This window comes from Theropithecus gelada, chromosome 12 (genome assembly GCF_003255815.1).
Source record: "Theropithecus gelada isolate Dixy chromosome 12, Tgel_1.0, whole genome shotgun sequence".
Taxonomy (NCBI): domain Eukaryota; kingdom Metazoa; phylum Chordata; class Mammalia; order Primates; family Cercopithecidae; genus Theropithecus; species Theropithecus gelada.
This window is the reverse complement of record NC_037680.1, coordinates 13,459,577-13,475,134: the sequence shown is the minus strand read 5'-3', so window position 1 is coordinate 13,475,134 and position 15,558 is coordinate 13,459,577. Positions and strand designations below refer to the sequence as shown.

The 15,558-nt window shown below is 39.1% G+C and overlaps 1 protein-coding gene across 3 annotated transcripts in view; it reads left to right on the top strand.

Moving 5' to 3' along the window:
- ZRANB3 (zinc finger RANBP2-type containing 3) overlaps window positions 1–15,558 on the top strand; it is a 310,204-nt gene that overhangs the window by 151,300 nt on the left and 143,346 nt on the right. For all 3 annotated transcript variants that reach the window (XM_025405290.1, XM_025405292.1, XM_025405291.1), the window contains exons 4-5: window positions 11,654–11,832; window positions 15,103–15,334. In XM_025405290.1, coding sequence (XP_025261075.1) covers window positions 11,654–11,832; window positions 15,103–15,334 — 411 coding nt within the window. The remainder of the gene's footprint in view (window positions 1–11,653; window positions 11,833–15,102; window positions 15,335–15,558) is intronic.

Genomic DNA, 15,558 nt, shown 5'->3' with positions numbered 1-15,558 from the left:
CTTTCAGTGCCTTTATTAAACTTCTGAAATTAGTCTTTTTCTATAAAATTGCTAGCTAATTCAAGTAGATTTTGAAGTGAGAAGCCAAATTTCATTTTTGTTTTGTCTTTTGAGACAGAGTCTCGGTCTGTCACCCAGGCTGGAGTGTAGTGTTGCAATCCTGGCTTACTGTAACTGCTTCCCCTTGGGTTAAAGCAATTCCCCTGCCTCAGCCTCCTGAGTAGCTGGAATTATAGGTGCCTGCCACCACACCTGGGTAACTTTCGTATTTGTATTTTTATTTTTCATTTATTTATTATTTATTTTTATGTTATGTTATGTTATGTTATGTTATTTTTGAGACAGAGTCTCTGTCACCCAGGCTGGAGTGCAGTGGCACAATCTCGGCTCACTGCAACCTCCACCTCCCAGATTCAAACGATTCTTCTGCCTCAGCCTCCCAAGTAGCTGGGACTACAGGTGTGTGCCACCACGCCTGGCTTATTTTTATATTTTTAGTAGTGACGGGATTTCAGCATATTGGCCAGGCTAGTCTTAAACTCCTGACCTTGTGATCCGCCCACCTTGGCCTCCCAAAGTGGTGGGATTACAGGCGTGAGCCACTGTGCCTGACCTTACTTATTTTTTTGAGACAGGGTCTTGCTCTGTCACAGCCTAGGCTGGAGTGCAGTGGTGCAGTCTCAGCTCACTGCAACCTTCGCCTCCCAGGCTCAAGCGATTTCTCCTGCCTCAGCCTTCCGAGTAGCTAGGATTACAGGCATGAGCCATCACACCTGGCCTAATTTTTGTATTATTAGTAAAGGTGGGGTTTCACCATGTTGTCCAGGCTGGTCTTAAACTCGTGACCTCAAGTTATCCGCCCACCTCGGCCTCCCAAAGTGCTGGGATTACAGGCGTGAGCCACTGTGCTCAGCCCCAAATTCTGTTTTAGATAAATTTATTCTACATACTATATAGCAGGGTAGAAAGCACTATGTTTATACTGCCTTGGAAATGTAATTAAAAGTCAGTCAAGAAACCAGATACCCCAGAAATGATTTAAAAGTTCTAGAATAAAATCATGGAAGTGTTTTTCGTGGTTTTATCTTTTTTTTCTCCTGATGAGAAAATGACCAAAAATTAGGCAAAACTCTCTAAGATTTTTTTCCCAAAGTTTCATCATTATAGTAGTTATTCTCAAAATGCAACTTGAGAGTCATCCACATAAGAATCCTTTTTGCTTGCCCCTCCCTCCCTTCCTTCCTTCCTTCCTGCCTCCCTCCCTCCCCCCTTCCTCCCTCCTTCCCTCCCTCCCTCTCTCCTTCCTTCCTTCCCTCCCTCCGTCCCTCCTTCCCTCCCTCCTTCCCTCCTTCCCTCCTTCCTTGGTTTCTTGGTTTCTTTGTTTCTTTGTTATTTTTAGAGAGGAGGTCTTGCTCTTTCACTCAGGCTGAAGTGCAGTGTCCTGGCCTCAAGCAATCCTCCTAGCTCAGCCTACCCAGTAGTTAGGACTACAGGCACATGCCAGCACATCAGCAAATTGTTGTCTTTTTTGTAGAGATGGGGTCTCACTATATTGCCCAGGCTGATCTCAAAACTCCTGGCCTCAGACAATCCTCACATATCAGCCTCCCAAAGGGATTTTTATTTTAAAAGTCCATTTCTATTGAATCAGAATTTGAGGTGTTTCCCTGAAGTCTGAATTTTTAACTGGTATCTAAATGATGCCTGGGTATAATAGATTGTAAGAACTTAGAGCATAACTGGGAGATTGGACTTTTTCCCCCATTTCTTTTTGTCCTTTCCTTTTCTTTCAACCCCCAGCCCAAGTACTTACAGTTATGTTCTTGTGCTGTGTTGGGCTCTCAACTTTAATTGCTGAGGCTCCTGTGCAAGTGGAGAAAATGACTAGAATCTTAATTAAGTTTGTTAAATTGGTTTTAATTTTACAAAACAGATTTAAAAGGTACAAAAATTACGGAAAATTTATTTCTGAACTTCAGATTTTACCTGAGGAATGGTACTGTTGAATGAATAATACATATGCATCTGAGCAGTTCCCATTATAGTTAAGTATCTCATTTTTTACTGTCTTGTGACTCTTTAAGATTAAATATGAGCTGGGTGAGGTGATGTATGCCTGTAGTCCCAGCTACTTGGGAGGCCAAAGCAGGAAGATCACTTGAGCCAGGAGTTTGAGATTACAGTGAGCTTTGATCATGCCACTGCATTCCAGCCTGGGCAACAGTGCGAGATCCTGTCTCAAATAAATGAATAAGAATTTCGAAATTTTGCTTCTCTTGGCACTGTCTGGTATAGAGTAGTATCACTTCTTTTTGTCTACTACTTTTGAAGTGTAGAACAGCCCTCTTTTCCTTCCACCAAGCACAACTGATACTAGGTTGTAGAGCTGTAACTTTTTTTAAAAATCTTTTTACTTGGAAGTTATTTCATACTTGCATAAGGGTTTCAAGAACATAAATAATACAAAGAGCATCCATATGCCCTTTACTCATATTTATCAGTTGATGACATTTTATTCCATTTGTAAAGCTGTGACTTTGAATAAAACTTTACTAGAGACTGGAGGAGGATAAAAATACCACATTAAAAGCGTAACATTTAACTGCTACTAGAAATGGCTATTCTTAAAACACATTTGCTTAGGTGGGGCACAGTGGTGTGCACCTGTAATCCTAGGTACTCTGGAGGCTGAGGCCAGAGGATTGCTTGAGCCCAGGAATTTAAGGCCAGCCTGAGTAACATAGAGAGACCCATGTCTAGGAAGAAAAATAAAAAGGGGAATATATTTGCTTATATCCAGCCTCTCAGATCATTCCAGAGCCTTCTCCCTGATTCTCTTTTTCTAGTCCCGGTATGGGCATCTCTAAGCCATGCTTTGGACTACAACTTTACTTAAGTTCTGCCACCATCCCCAACTCAATGCCTTGCCTTTAGATAAATAAGTTTTTTTCTCTCATCCTACTGGTCTCTAAGGCCCATCTCCTTTCTACCTTCCCCTGATCCCAGTGCATTCCTTTCCAGAGAAAGCCTGCTCCTGCACACAAGGACCAGCCAACCATCAGGAAAGTGACAGCACAGTTCCCAAAGCGTGGACTCTTCTGTCTTGAGTAAGGAGAAGATCAGGGCTATGTGCATACCCATATGGTCTGTTCTCTTTTCCTAGTCCTTTTTGAGAAAAGAAGACAGGATTGAAATGTACACCCACTATTCTTTTTTTTTTGAGACGGAGTCTTGCTATGCCGCCCAGGCTGGAGTGCAGTAGCACAATCTCAGCTCACTGCAAGCTCCACCTCCGGGGTTCACTCCATTCTCCTGCCTCAGCCTCCCAAGTAGCTGGGACTACAGGCGCCCGCCACAATGCCCGGCTAATTTTTTGTATTTTTAGTAGAGATGGGGTTTCACTGTGTTGACCAGGATGGTCTAGATCTTCTGACCTCGTGATCCACTTGCCTCGGCCTCCCAAAGTGCTGGGATTACAGGTGTGAGCCACTGCACCTGGCCGTGCACACACTATTCTAAGAACAAATAATCTTCACGTGTACCATCTAAAATTCTCTATTGGAAATAGCACTGCACTAACAATCTACAAGAGCAAGAAAGTGGTTCAGCTACAATATATACCCCCTTAATAATAAATAACAAAACATAGTATTTCAGTCTGCTATTTCTCTATGTGAGTTTTCTTTCTTAATTGAAATCCTCACTAAGATTTTAAAAACATACCTAAAGGTGTCCTCCAAGGCAACTCTTTTAGAACAAACAGGACACCTATTTTAAAGACAAATCTACATCTCTGCCCTCAAAGGAACAAGCCACTTATTACATTAAAACTGGAAAAGTTTTTAGTTTTGAGAAATGTCAATCAATGGGCACTTTTTAATGCATAGGAATAAAAATTGCTTTATAAAAGTAATCACAGTATAAAAAAGTGAAACTGAAATTTTATGTATCAGGATCATTGTTATTTAATTGCTCTCAATAATTTCATAGAATAAAACATTCAGGAAACCTAAAATTATTCTCCTAACGGTGATTTACAATTTTGAACACATTGACAAAATGTGTTCTTGAGGTTAATGTATTCTATGTAATTCTTATGTAGCACCTGGACATTTGTACTATTGTTTAGTCAAGACTTTGATTCTTAATCATTGATTTAGCCTTAATGGTGATGAAACACTGAAGAGTTCCACATTAACAAATTCTATTGTTGTTAGAGCCAGGGCTTTGAACCACATGTTGAGTGTAGTTATTCCTGTGTGTCTAAATTACTTCAAGTGTGTTGTTGCTTTTATAATTGAATGCTATGCTGTTTTCAGTTCTTTTCAAAACACTGAAATCTGGCCAAGTGCTGTGGCTCACGCCTGTAATCTCAGCACTTTGGGAGGCCAAGGCAGGAGGATTGGTTGAGCCAGGAGTTCAAGAGAAGCCTGGACAACAAAGTGAGACTCCCCCTGCCATCTCTACATAAAAGCAAACAAACAAAGAAACAAACAAAAAGAAAAAACCCAGGCATGGTGGTGTGCACCTGTAGTCTCAGCTACTCAGGAGGCTGAGGTGGGAGAACCACTTGAGCCCAGGAGTTTGAGATTACAGTGAGCTGTGATCAGGCCACTGCACTCCAACCTGGGTGACAGTGAGAGCCTATCTCAAAACAAAAACAAAAACCAAAAATCTAAGTACAGGTTTTAAAAGTTTATTTATTTTTTATTTTATTTTTGAGACGGAGTCTCGCTGTGTCACCCAGGCAGGAGGGCAGTGGCGTGATCTCAGCTCACTGCAAGCTCTGCCTCCTGGATTCACGCCATTCTCCTGCCTCAACCTCCCAAGTAGCTGGGACTACAGGCGCCCATCACCACACCTGGCTAATTTTTTCTATTTTTTAGTAGAAACGGGGTTTCACCATGTTAGCCACGATGGTCTCAATCTCCTGACCTCGTGATCTGTCCACCTCGGCCTCCCAAAGTGCTGGGATACAGGCGTGAGCTGCACCCGGCCAGTGTTTATTTTATTTTATCTATGTATTCATTTCTTTATTTTTGAGATGGAGTTTTGCTCTTGTAGCCCAGGCTGGAGTACAAACGCATGATCTCAGCTCACTGCATCCTCCCCATCCCCTGTTCAAGCAATTCTTCTGCCTCAGCCTCCCGAGTAGCTGGGACTACAGGTGTGTGCCACTATGCCGGGCTAATTTTTTTGTATTTTTTGTAGAGACGGGGTTTCATCATTTTGGCCAGGTTAGTCTCGAACTCCTGACCTCAGGTGATCTACCCACCTCAGCTTCCCAAAGTGCTGGGATTACAGGCGTGAGCCACCACGCCTGGCCTTAAAAGTTTATTTTAAAAGGTAGTCCTTTTACAAATTTTATTTAGAACTGAGTTATTCTATGTATTATTCCTTTCTTTAATGGGAATATGAGATTATGCCAATATACTTTTGTTTTCTAATTTAGAACGATGTCTTTTTCTAGTTTGTTCCATCAAACTTTATTTCCTACTTCACCATGCCCAAAAATGAACAACCAAAAACAAATACCTAAGAAAGATAGTACCCAAATGTTTCACTTTGTGTTGATAAATATGTTTCTGATTTCTGAGAATCACTTTTAGTCATTTCACTACATAATCTTTAAACTAAAGAGATGCTGAATAAGAAGTTGGGAGTTGTTACCAGGAAAGATAGCTGGACAAAAACTGAGTGTCAGTGTCAGTCCTAATACCATAGGGTATGATCTTCAAGTAGATTAGGAAATGGGTAGATTAAGAAATTTCCCTTCCCTTTCCCTTTCGTTTTTTCAGGGTCTCATTCTGTCGCCCAGGCTGGAGTGCAGTGACATGGTAGGCACACTGCAACTTCAACCTCCTGGACTCAAGCAGTCCTCTCACCTCAGCTTTCCCATTAATTGGACTGCAGGCACATGCCACCACACCTGGGAATTATTAATTTTTTTTATAGAGACAGAGTCTCACTCTGTTGCCCAAACTGGTCTTGAACTCCTGGCCTCAAGCAGTCCTCCTGCCTCAGCCTCCCAAAATGTTGGGATTACAGATGTGAGCTACTGTACCCAACCAAGAAATTTATTATTTTCAGTGATGGCAAGTTGATCAAATCCTGAGATTTTTTTACTCTAGCTAACAAAGCCAAAGGAAATTCTTTTATAAAAATCACAATGCCAGTTGATTAACATATATTGAAAGATGGCTTTCCCTTTATCATGGTCACCCTGAAGAAGTGCAATGAACCTTTCCGCTCAAAATTTCGTTTGGATGTCTAGGCTGATGATGCTACCCAGACATGAAGCGGGTATGAAAGAGTTTATTACTGACATAACAAGTCTTTCTGAGACAAGGCGGGCAGGCTCACAAGTAGATATAAAAATGACTTGAAAAAAAAACAAGGAGAAGAGACAAGCATAGTCTGTTATTGAGCTTATGGGGTAGGGTTAAGGTGAGAGTTCTTACCATGTGGGCCGGGGCTTGAATAGTTTGTATTTCCCACCAGTGCCAAAGAAAATATCACCCACACTTTCGTATCTGCTTGTACACAATTAGAGAAGCAGGGTAAGAGGGCTTGCATGTAAACATCAAAAATTGAGTGAGACTGTTTTATCCTTTTATCCTGTTTGCTTCCATTGCTTATTCTTACATTCAACACATCATCTTTGTAAGACCAATCCTTCCATGAGTTATACTGAAGACTGCTTGACTTGAGAAATGTTTTTCTTTTTAAAATGACGTCCTATTTCTTAATTCCTATTACTTAATGTTTTATGTTTAATAGTTCTTAAATGGCAGTCTTTTTTTTTTTTCTTTTAGTTTATTAGGAAAGAGGATGATATGATAGCTGGGAACATGAAGAAAATATTTAGAATTTTGAAAACCTAACAAAAATAATACATTCTTTGCACCCAAAATTTGTTTTTTCCTTTTCAGCTGCCTAAATTCGTCACTGAATATTCAGTTATTTATCTTCCTTAAGCCTTAAACAACATAAGTAAAACAGGCTGCTTCTACTTGTTTCTGTCAGAGACTATTCTGTCTACTTCCCAAACTAGGCAGTGTGCCACGTAGATACGAAGATAAAAATCTCAGAGAGGAGGAAACTTGAGATAATTATAAAGAAAATGTGCATACACATTAGCCTTAAGTCTTTGGCTATTTCCTAAACTATATATGCACAGAATGAGATCCCAAGAAACCCAGAAGAAATACAGAGTTGGGAAGGATAAAAACTAAGCCAAGATTTTAGCAGTATTGTGATACTAAGTAGACACAGATGGGGTTGAGCCTTGTTGAGGTGAGAGATTGTTTACAAGTATCTTGCCTTGGCTTCTGTTGACCCCCCGAAGGGCCATCTTTTATAATAAATACAAGCTCTGGGAATAAGGGCAACACTGAATAAACTTGCCCTTTAAAAGCCTAAAACCAAGTCTTAAAAGGAATGAGGTATTTGCTGTTACTCAATTTGCCTGCCCTAACAAAAACCTAACACCTCTTGGGAGAAGATAATACTACCCAGAGCTTCTGTGAATTTTTTACTCATGATATCTGGTGTTAAATCAGAAAATATGAGGAATCCTGGAAAACTGATACCAAAAAGAAAAGGAAATAGAGCCCACACGAGATCAGATGTTGTTATCAGAGAGAGACTTTAAAATAACTTATTTTTTTGGTTGGGCATGGTGGCACACACCTGCAATCCTAGCACTTTGGGAGGCCGAGGGAAGCAGATCACTTGAAGTCAAGAATTCGAGACCAACCGGATCAACACGGCAAAACCCTGTCCTGGCCAGGCGCAGTGGCTCATGCCTGTAATCCCAACACTTTGGGAGGCCGAGGCGGGTGGACCACCTGAGGTCAGGAGTTCGAGACCAGTCTGGCCAACATGGCGAAACCCCGTCTCTACTAAAAATACGAAAGTTAGCGGGGAGTGGTGTCATGCACCTATAATCCCAGCTATTCAGGAGGAGGCTGAGACAGGAGAATCGCTTGAACCCAGGAGGCAGAGGTTGCAGTGAGCCGAGATCGTGCCACTGCACTTCAGCCTAGGCGACAGAGCAAGACTCCGTCTCAAGAAAACAAAACAAACAAACAAACAAAAAAACCCTGTCTCTACTAAAAATAACAAAAACTAGCCAGGTGTGGTGGCACTCACCTGTAGTCCCCAGGTACTCAGGCGACTAAGAATGAGAATCGCTTGAACCCAGGAGGTAGAGGTGGTTGCAGTGAGCCAAGATCATGCCACTGTACTCCACCCTTGGTGACAGGCATGGTGGCTCTTGCCTGTAATCCCTGCACTTTGGAAGGCTAAAGCAGGTGAATTGCTTGAGCTCAGGAGTTCAAGACCAGCCTGGCCAAAAAGTACCAAAAAAAAAAAAAAAAAAAAAAAGGCTGGTTATGGTGGCACATGCCTGGAGTCCCAGCTACCCAGGAGGCTGAGCTAGCAGGATTGCTTGAGCCCAGATCGAGGCTGCAGTGAGCCACGATTACGCCACTGCCCTCCAGCCACAGCAAGACCCTATCTCAAAAAAACAAACGAACAAAACAAACAAAAATCAAGAATTTTTAACATGTTAGAACAATAACAATAACAAAAACAGATTCTAGTGGACATTTTAGAACTGAAAAATAACATCTGGAGTTAATTCTAGTAGATTTAATAGATTAGATACAAGAATACAAAATTAGAGAACTAGAAGACAAAAATATTCAAACTTCTAATCAAATTAGCTTCCCAACATATCAGGATTATTCTTACCCATACTCAGGCTAGTTTCCCTTTTCTTCGCCTGTCCTCAACCTAAAACTTATTTTTCTTATTTTTTTCTTTAAAAATATTTGACAAATAAAAATTATATATTTATGGTGTATAATATGTTGTTTTGAAATATGTATACATTGTAGAATGGCTACATTGAGTTAATTAACATATGCATTACTTCACGTGCTTTTTTGTGATGGGAACGGCTTAAAATCTACTCTTTGCAATTTTTAAGAATATAGTATGTTGTTATTAACTATAGTTACCCTGTTGGACGATGTATCTCTTCACCTTATTCCTTCTATCTAACTGAAATTTCATTGTTTTTTTAATTCTACCTATTGTTTCAAGTCCCAATTCTACTTATCCTATTGAAGGCTTACACACCCGATCTCAGTAGACAAGATTAGGAAATTTTGAGGAGTGGCGGTCTTTGGGAGAGAGTTGCCTGGCAAGCCAACACAGAACACTGTTAGTCATACATGAAGTGCAAAATGTATAGATAGACAAGTGACTGACACCAAGTAAATTTAGCAGCAAGCAGCTGAGGTTCTAGTGATAGAATCTGGGTTGCAGAGAGAGAATTCTACTTTCCAGATAATCGGGGAAGCAAAACAGATCCTATTTGCAGATAAATTGAAATTAAGAAAATGTGTTATGAAACCGTGGCAGGAAATGAAACCAGAGACCCCTAACCATAGCACAAAGTTAGTGGTATTGTCCACACAAAAAAAATAGGGCCAAGCCTCAATTCCTGGAAGTCTGTTTTTGGCAGAGTTGTTGAGGCGGGGAAGTAACACACTGAAGAACTCTAGCCAGGTAAAGAGCTGTAATTGTTGGCTGGGCGTGGTGGCTCACACCTGCAATCCCAGCACTTTGGGAGGCTGAGGTGGGCGGATCACCTGAGGTCAGGAGTTCGAGACCAGCCTGACCAACATGCAGAAACCCCATCTCTACTAAAAATACAAAATTAGCTGAGCATGGTGGCTCATGCCACTTCAGCTACTCCAGAGGCTGAGGTAGGAGAATGGCTTGAACTCAGGAGGTGGAGGTTGCTGTGAGCTGAGATTGCGCTATTGCACTCCAGCCTGGGCAACAAGAGCAAAACTCTGTCCAAAAAAAGAAAAAAAGATCTGTAATTGTTAAAGTTCTGCTGTATTGGAACCAAGTTGGTCCCAGAATCCAGTGATGTTTGAGTGGCTTCAGGTATGAAAATTGGAGGGCTTTGAAGACACGAAACATACTAGTTATTATCCCATGAATGTATAAATATAACTTTGCATGAATTATTCTAAGGTTGCTTTTTTGTTGTTAACGGGAGCAGTTGAAAGAAAAATACATGAACAAAATAAAGTTTTCTCAGTGGAAACTTAAAAGTCTAATATCTGCCCTTTTCTCATTTCTTTAGTTTTGCTCAGCACTTAAAATTCATTTTAAACTCTTTGTTTTCAGTTCCTGTGTTTTTCTTTTTTCTGTTTGTATAGTCTGGTAAACAGGGCTTGTCATTTAGTCTCTCTTTCCCATTGTTTGCCATAGTAACTACTAAAAAGGTAAGGATTATTGAGGTATAATTCGCACTTTTAAGTAAATTTACCCATTTTTAGTGTACAATTCTGTGAGTTCTAAAAATGCATATGGTTATGTAACAGCCGCTAACATCAAGGTATAGACTGACTCCATTCCCAAAAGTTCCCTCATGCTATATTCCCCTCCCCTACCTCCAGCCGCTGGCAACCACTGATCTGCTATGGCTCCCTTTTTTTTTACCTTTTCCAGAATGAGACATATAAATGGAATCATTTAGTATGTAGATTTTGAATCTGGCTTCTTTCCCTTACCAAAATGCATTTTAGATCTATTCATGTTGTATAGAGCGTGAGTTCATTCTTTTATTATTACTGAATAGTACTCCATTGTATGAATATGACATCATTTGATTATTCATGCACAGGTGAAGTACATTTGAGTTGTATCCAGTTTCTGGCTATTTTGAACAAAAACACTATAAATATTCACTAAGTGACTACTTTTTAAATTGGAACAGCTTAGAAGTCAGGCAGTGTGATAGTGTGGATACAAATCAAGTGGGAGGACACCTAAGACCTGGGATCTCATACTAGTTTTGCATCAGCTAGCTGTGATTTAAATAATTTAACTTCTCTGTGCCTGCTTGTTTTATAAAATGTGCCTCATTCAGGACTTACTCTAGTTTTGAAATAACATGGTTTTGTGCTGTTAAGACATTTACTATTGTCTAAGAGGAGAGACTATAAATGGTTACATACATTTTATAAAACTAATTATATAAAATCAACATAACTAATATTTACCCTTAGGAGTAATTTTGTCTCTTTAAGTTCAATCATGAATAGTTTGAACATAATATGATTTGCTTAATGAATTTTACAGGTCCTTATAATATCAAACTTTTTATTAACTGTATAATCCAACTAATTTTACATTGGAAAATTATTTTGATAATACATTTTTTTTTAAGACAGTCTTGCTCTGTCACCCAGGCTGGAGTGTAGTGGTTTAGTCTAGGCTCACTGTAGCCTCAACCTCCTGGGTTCAAGCAATCCTTCTGCCTCAGCCTCCAAGTAGCTGGAACTACAGGTGCGTGCTGCCACGGCCAGCTAATTTTTTGTACTTTTTAAAAATAGAGACAGGGTTTCACCATGTTGGCCAGGCTGGTCTTGAACTCCTGGGCTCAAGCGATCCACCTATGTCAGCCTCCCAAAGTGCTGGGATTACAGCCATGAGCCAGCTAATAATACTCTTAAATAAAACATCCAGCTAATAATACTCTTAAATAAAACGTTTGATAAATATTTTCTTTTAAAATATTTTAGGCTTTATTATTAATTAGCATTTATTTATTTTTTTAATTTAGATGGGTCTAGGAAAGACAATCCAGGCAATTGGAATTGCTTACTTCTATAAAGAGGAATGGCCTCTGTTAATAGTGGTCCCTTCATCTCTGAGGTACCCTTGGACAGAAGAAATTGAAAAATGGATCCCAGAGCTAAGTCCAGAAGAAATCAATGTTATTCAGAATAAAACTGATGTTAGGTAAGAACCACTTTTTAATCTTTAAGAAAAAAAGTCTTCCTTGTGTGTACCTGGTATGTATTCATGTTTTAGAATGCAATATCACCTATAGATCATAATTTAGAAGTGGAATAAGTAGTATGGATAATTTTATTTTACATTTTAAAATATGAATTATTTATCTAAAACCCAACAGTATATTTTATTTCTAAGTTCCTTTATGGTACATTTTTAAAGTAAAAGTAAAATATGTATACTTCTAAAGATATATATATATATATATATATATATGCTTTATATGTACCTTAAACATATTTGAAACTATCTTAAGGTTCAAAAATAAATTTCACAACTTTTCATTGATTGACTTGAAGCTTTGTGATCTTTTATTGTCAGCAACTTTAGTAGATTTTGCTTTCCAATTTGTTAATTAATATGCGAGTTTTGTGTATGACTCATTAGTAAGTTTGATTTTCCTTATTTATAATTTTAATATTTTATATCTTGAAAATATTTGCTTTGTGTTTATTGGAGGCTCTCACTCTAAAATCTGTTATAGTGTTGTTAGTATTTTTTTCCTCATTTTGCTTTCTAGCCATTAGAATAAGACAACCAGTTTGAATATTGATGAGCTGTTACATGGAATGTGTAGGTGATTCATACAAATTATTTCTCTGGAGGTTCAAAGTTATCTATTTCTGAACCTGAAATAAAAAGCAGTACATCTACTGAAATAAATATCTGTTAATACTTAGATTTTTTAATTTTGGTATTATTGTACTGTATTTTATTCTCTAAGACTGTTAACATAAAAGGTATATGTAAAAATAAAGTTGTCTTATGAATGTGGAAGGAGGAAGCACAAAATGTATGGAGGGCCTTTTCACTTTCAACTTTGCAGTGCTAATTCAGTGGAATGTATCTTTATGGGCCCAAGAAAATCTGAACTCTATTTACATGGTTAAAATGAAAAAACTGCTATCTTATTCTAATCATGATAAATAAATCTCTCCAATAAAACCACATGAAATTGAAAAGACTTACAAATTTAGAGAATGTAGAATTTTTGAAGACCTCCAAAACCATCATGTTAGTTATACCTTATTTATTTAATGTAATTAATTAATTTTTTTTTTTTTTTTTTGGAGGCGACATCTCACTCTGTCGCCCAGGCTGGAATACAGTGGCACCATGTTGACTCACTACAACCTCCGCCTCCTGGGTTCAAGGGATTCTCCTACCTCAGCCTCCTAAGTAGCTGGGATTACAGGCACCACCAACCACGCCTGGCTGACTTTTTTAATTTTTAGTAGAGACGGGGTTTCACCATGTTGGTCAGGCTGGTCTCAAACTCCTGACCTCACGTGATCCGCCCACCTTGGCCTCCCAAAGTGCTGGGATTACAGGTGTGAGCCACTGCACCTGGCTGATATACCTTATTTAAATGTTCATATTTAAATTTTCTTAAAATGACTCTTCTGTCATCTTTTATAGCTACTAGGGCTAGTTTTTATATTATTTTGAAAATATACTCTTGCAGTTAAATGGTGGATAATATTTTTATTTGAATTGTATTTGGGATATGTTAGATATATCTACAACTCCAGAGTAGAAGTTTCCTGGAGGATGTTAGTTAAGGACAGAAAACTACCCAGGGTCTTCCAGGTACTTAAAGAAACAGGTTTAGGTGTATACCAATATGTCCACCACAAATACGTATACTTTCCTTCTGGCTTATATCAGTTATGCTTGGACTGTTTACTAGTCAAGATATGGTAGGACAGAAGCTACAGACTGCTGCAGTGGCCTTTGAAGCCATTGTCTCCTATATGTTGCGCTCAATATACCTAAGTTAGATAGTAATAGTAATTAATCCAGTACTTTTCTTCTTCAGGCTCTTCCTGGTGTTTGAATACAGTGAGAAAATTATAGGTCTCGGCCAGGCGCAGTGGCTTACGCCTGTAATCCCAGCATTTTGGGAGGCCAAGGTGGGTGGATCACGAGGTCAGAAATCTAGACCATCCCGGCTAACACAATGAAACCCCGTCTCTACTAAAAATACAAAAAATTAGCCAGGTATGGTGGCGGACGCTTGTAATCCCAGCTACTCGGGAGGCTGAGGCAGGAGAATGGCGTGAACCCGGGAGGCGGAGCTTGCGATGAGCCCAGAGAGAGCTTGCGGTGAGCCGAGATAGCACCACTGCACTCCAGCCTGGGCGACAGAGCGAGACTCTGTCTCAAAAAAAAACAAGAAAATTGTAGGTCTCTGTATTAAGTAGATTAATCCAGGGCTTAAAATGCAGTTGCCCTAGTGGTTCTGGCTGCTTAGGACCTCTACCTTTTCTGTTAGAGGACAGAGAATTGCAGAAGACTGGCTCTGTCCTGTATTTTTTTCTGGTGATATAGAAAATGCAAAAGTGATATGTCTTAGTATTAATGAATTTATTTGTCTATTTCATTCTACAAACTTTATTTGGGATCATAGCACTGTGTATGAATACTACTAAAAGATGAGTAAGACACATTCCCTGCCCTTACCAATCTCATGATATGGTAACAGACATAAATATGTAAATGAATAATTTATTGACAGCAAGATAAAGAATATTACAGATGTGTGAATTATAGAAATCTGAAGATCAGGGATCATTTTAGCTCAATGGCTCTTGATGTGAGGTGGTACCCGCCTCTTCTAACCACACTTCACACTTCATCACCTTAGGTCCAGGAACTTTTTTGTTGTCACAGTGACTTGTCCACTGTCCCTTAATGGATAGGACCAGGAAGTGAAGCTCTGCAATGCACTCAACAGCCCTGTACGTCTGTTCTGCTACTGCTATTTTGAGCAGGAGGGGCTGTTCAGTGCACCGCAGAGCTTCACTTAGTCCTGCTCAAAATACCAGTAGCATCTGGATTGAAAAACTGCTATCTTATTTGTGTGAAGGTTTCATTAAGAGTCAACTAGTATTTAATTATCCATTTTATGCGTGATCCTAGGTACACAGAAGCAAATATTGTCAGAACGTAATGTGACTTGCTGGATGTCAAAATCTTTCAAAGATCATTTGACTAAAACTTTGGTTTTGGTTATGTAAGACTGTAAATTTTGGATCCTGTTTTATTAGATTTGAGGATTGTGAAATCTTAAGAGTTTCAGTAATAGTACCATCTCCTTTTATTTTTCCTCTATTCTGCTTTCTTCTCCTGTGTGTTTTTTCACAATAGAGTTGTATTGTTTATGATAACGTCATTACTGAGATATTTTTTAAGTACATGGATTTTCTTTTCTAGGAGAATATCGACCAGTAAAGTGACAGTTCTGGGTTATGGTCTCTTAACCGCAGATGCAGAGACTTTGATAGATGCACTGAATAACCAGAACTTCAAAGTAGTTATAGTGGATGAATCACACTACATGAAATCCAGAAATGCAACTCGCAGCAGGATTTTATTGCCAGTAGTACAGAAAGCCAGACGAGCCATTCTTCTTACAGGAACACCAGCTTTAGGAAGGCCTGAAGAGGTATTACAATCCTTATACTCTGAACTTAAAAGAAGAGAAGGGAGGTAGGAGGGATATTGAATTAACCACCTGTTTTGCAATTTTTGATTTCAAATTAGATGCCTCAAATGCTAGAGGAGTACATTGGGAATTTCTAGATAGTACGTATGTTTTATCATGGCTATTTTATTTTATTTTTTTTTTTTTTTTTTTTTTTTTTTTTTTGAGGGGGTCTCCCTGTGTCC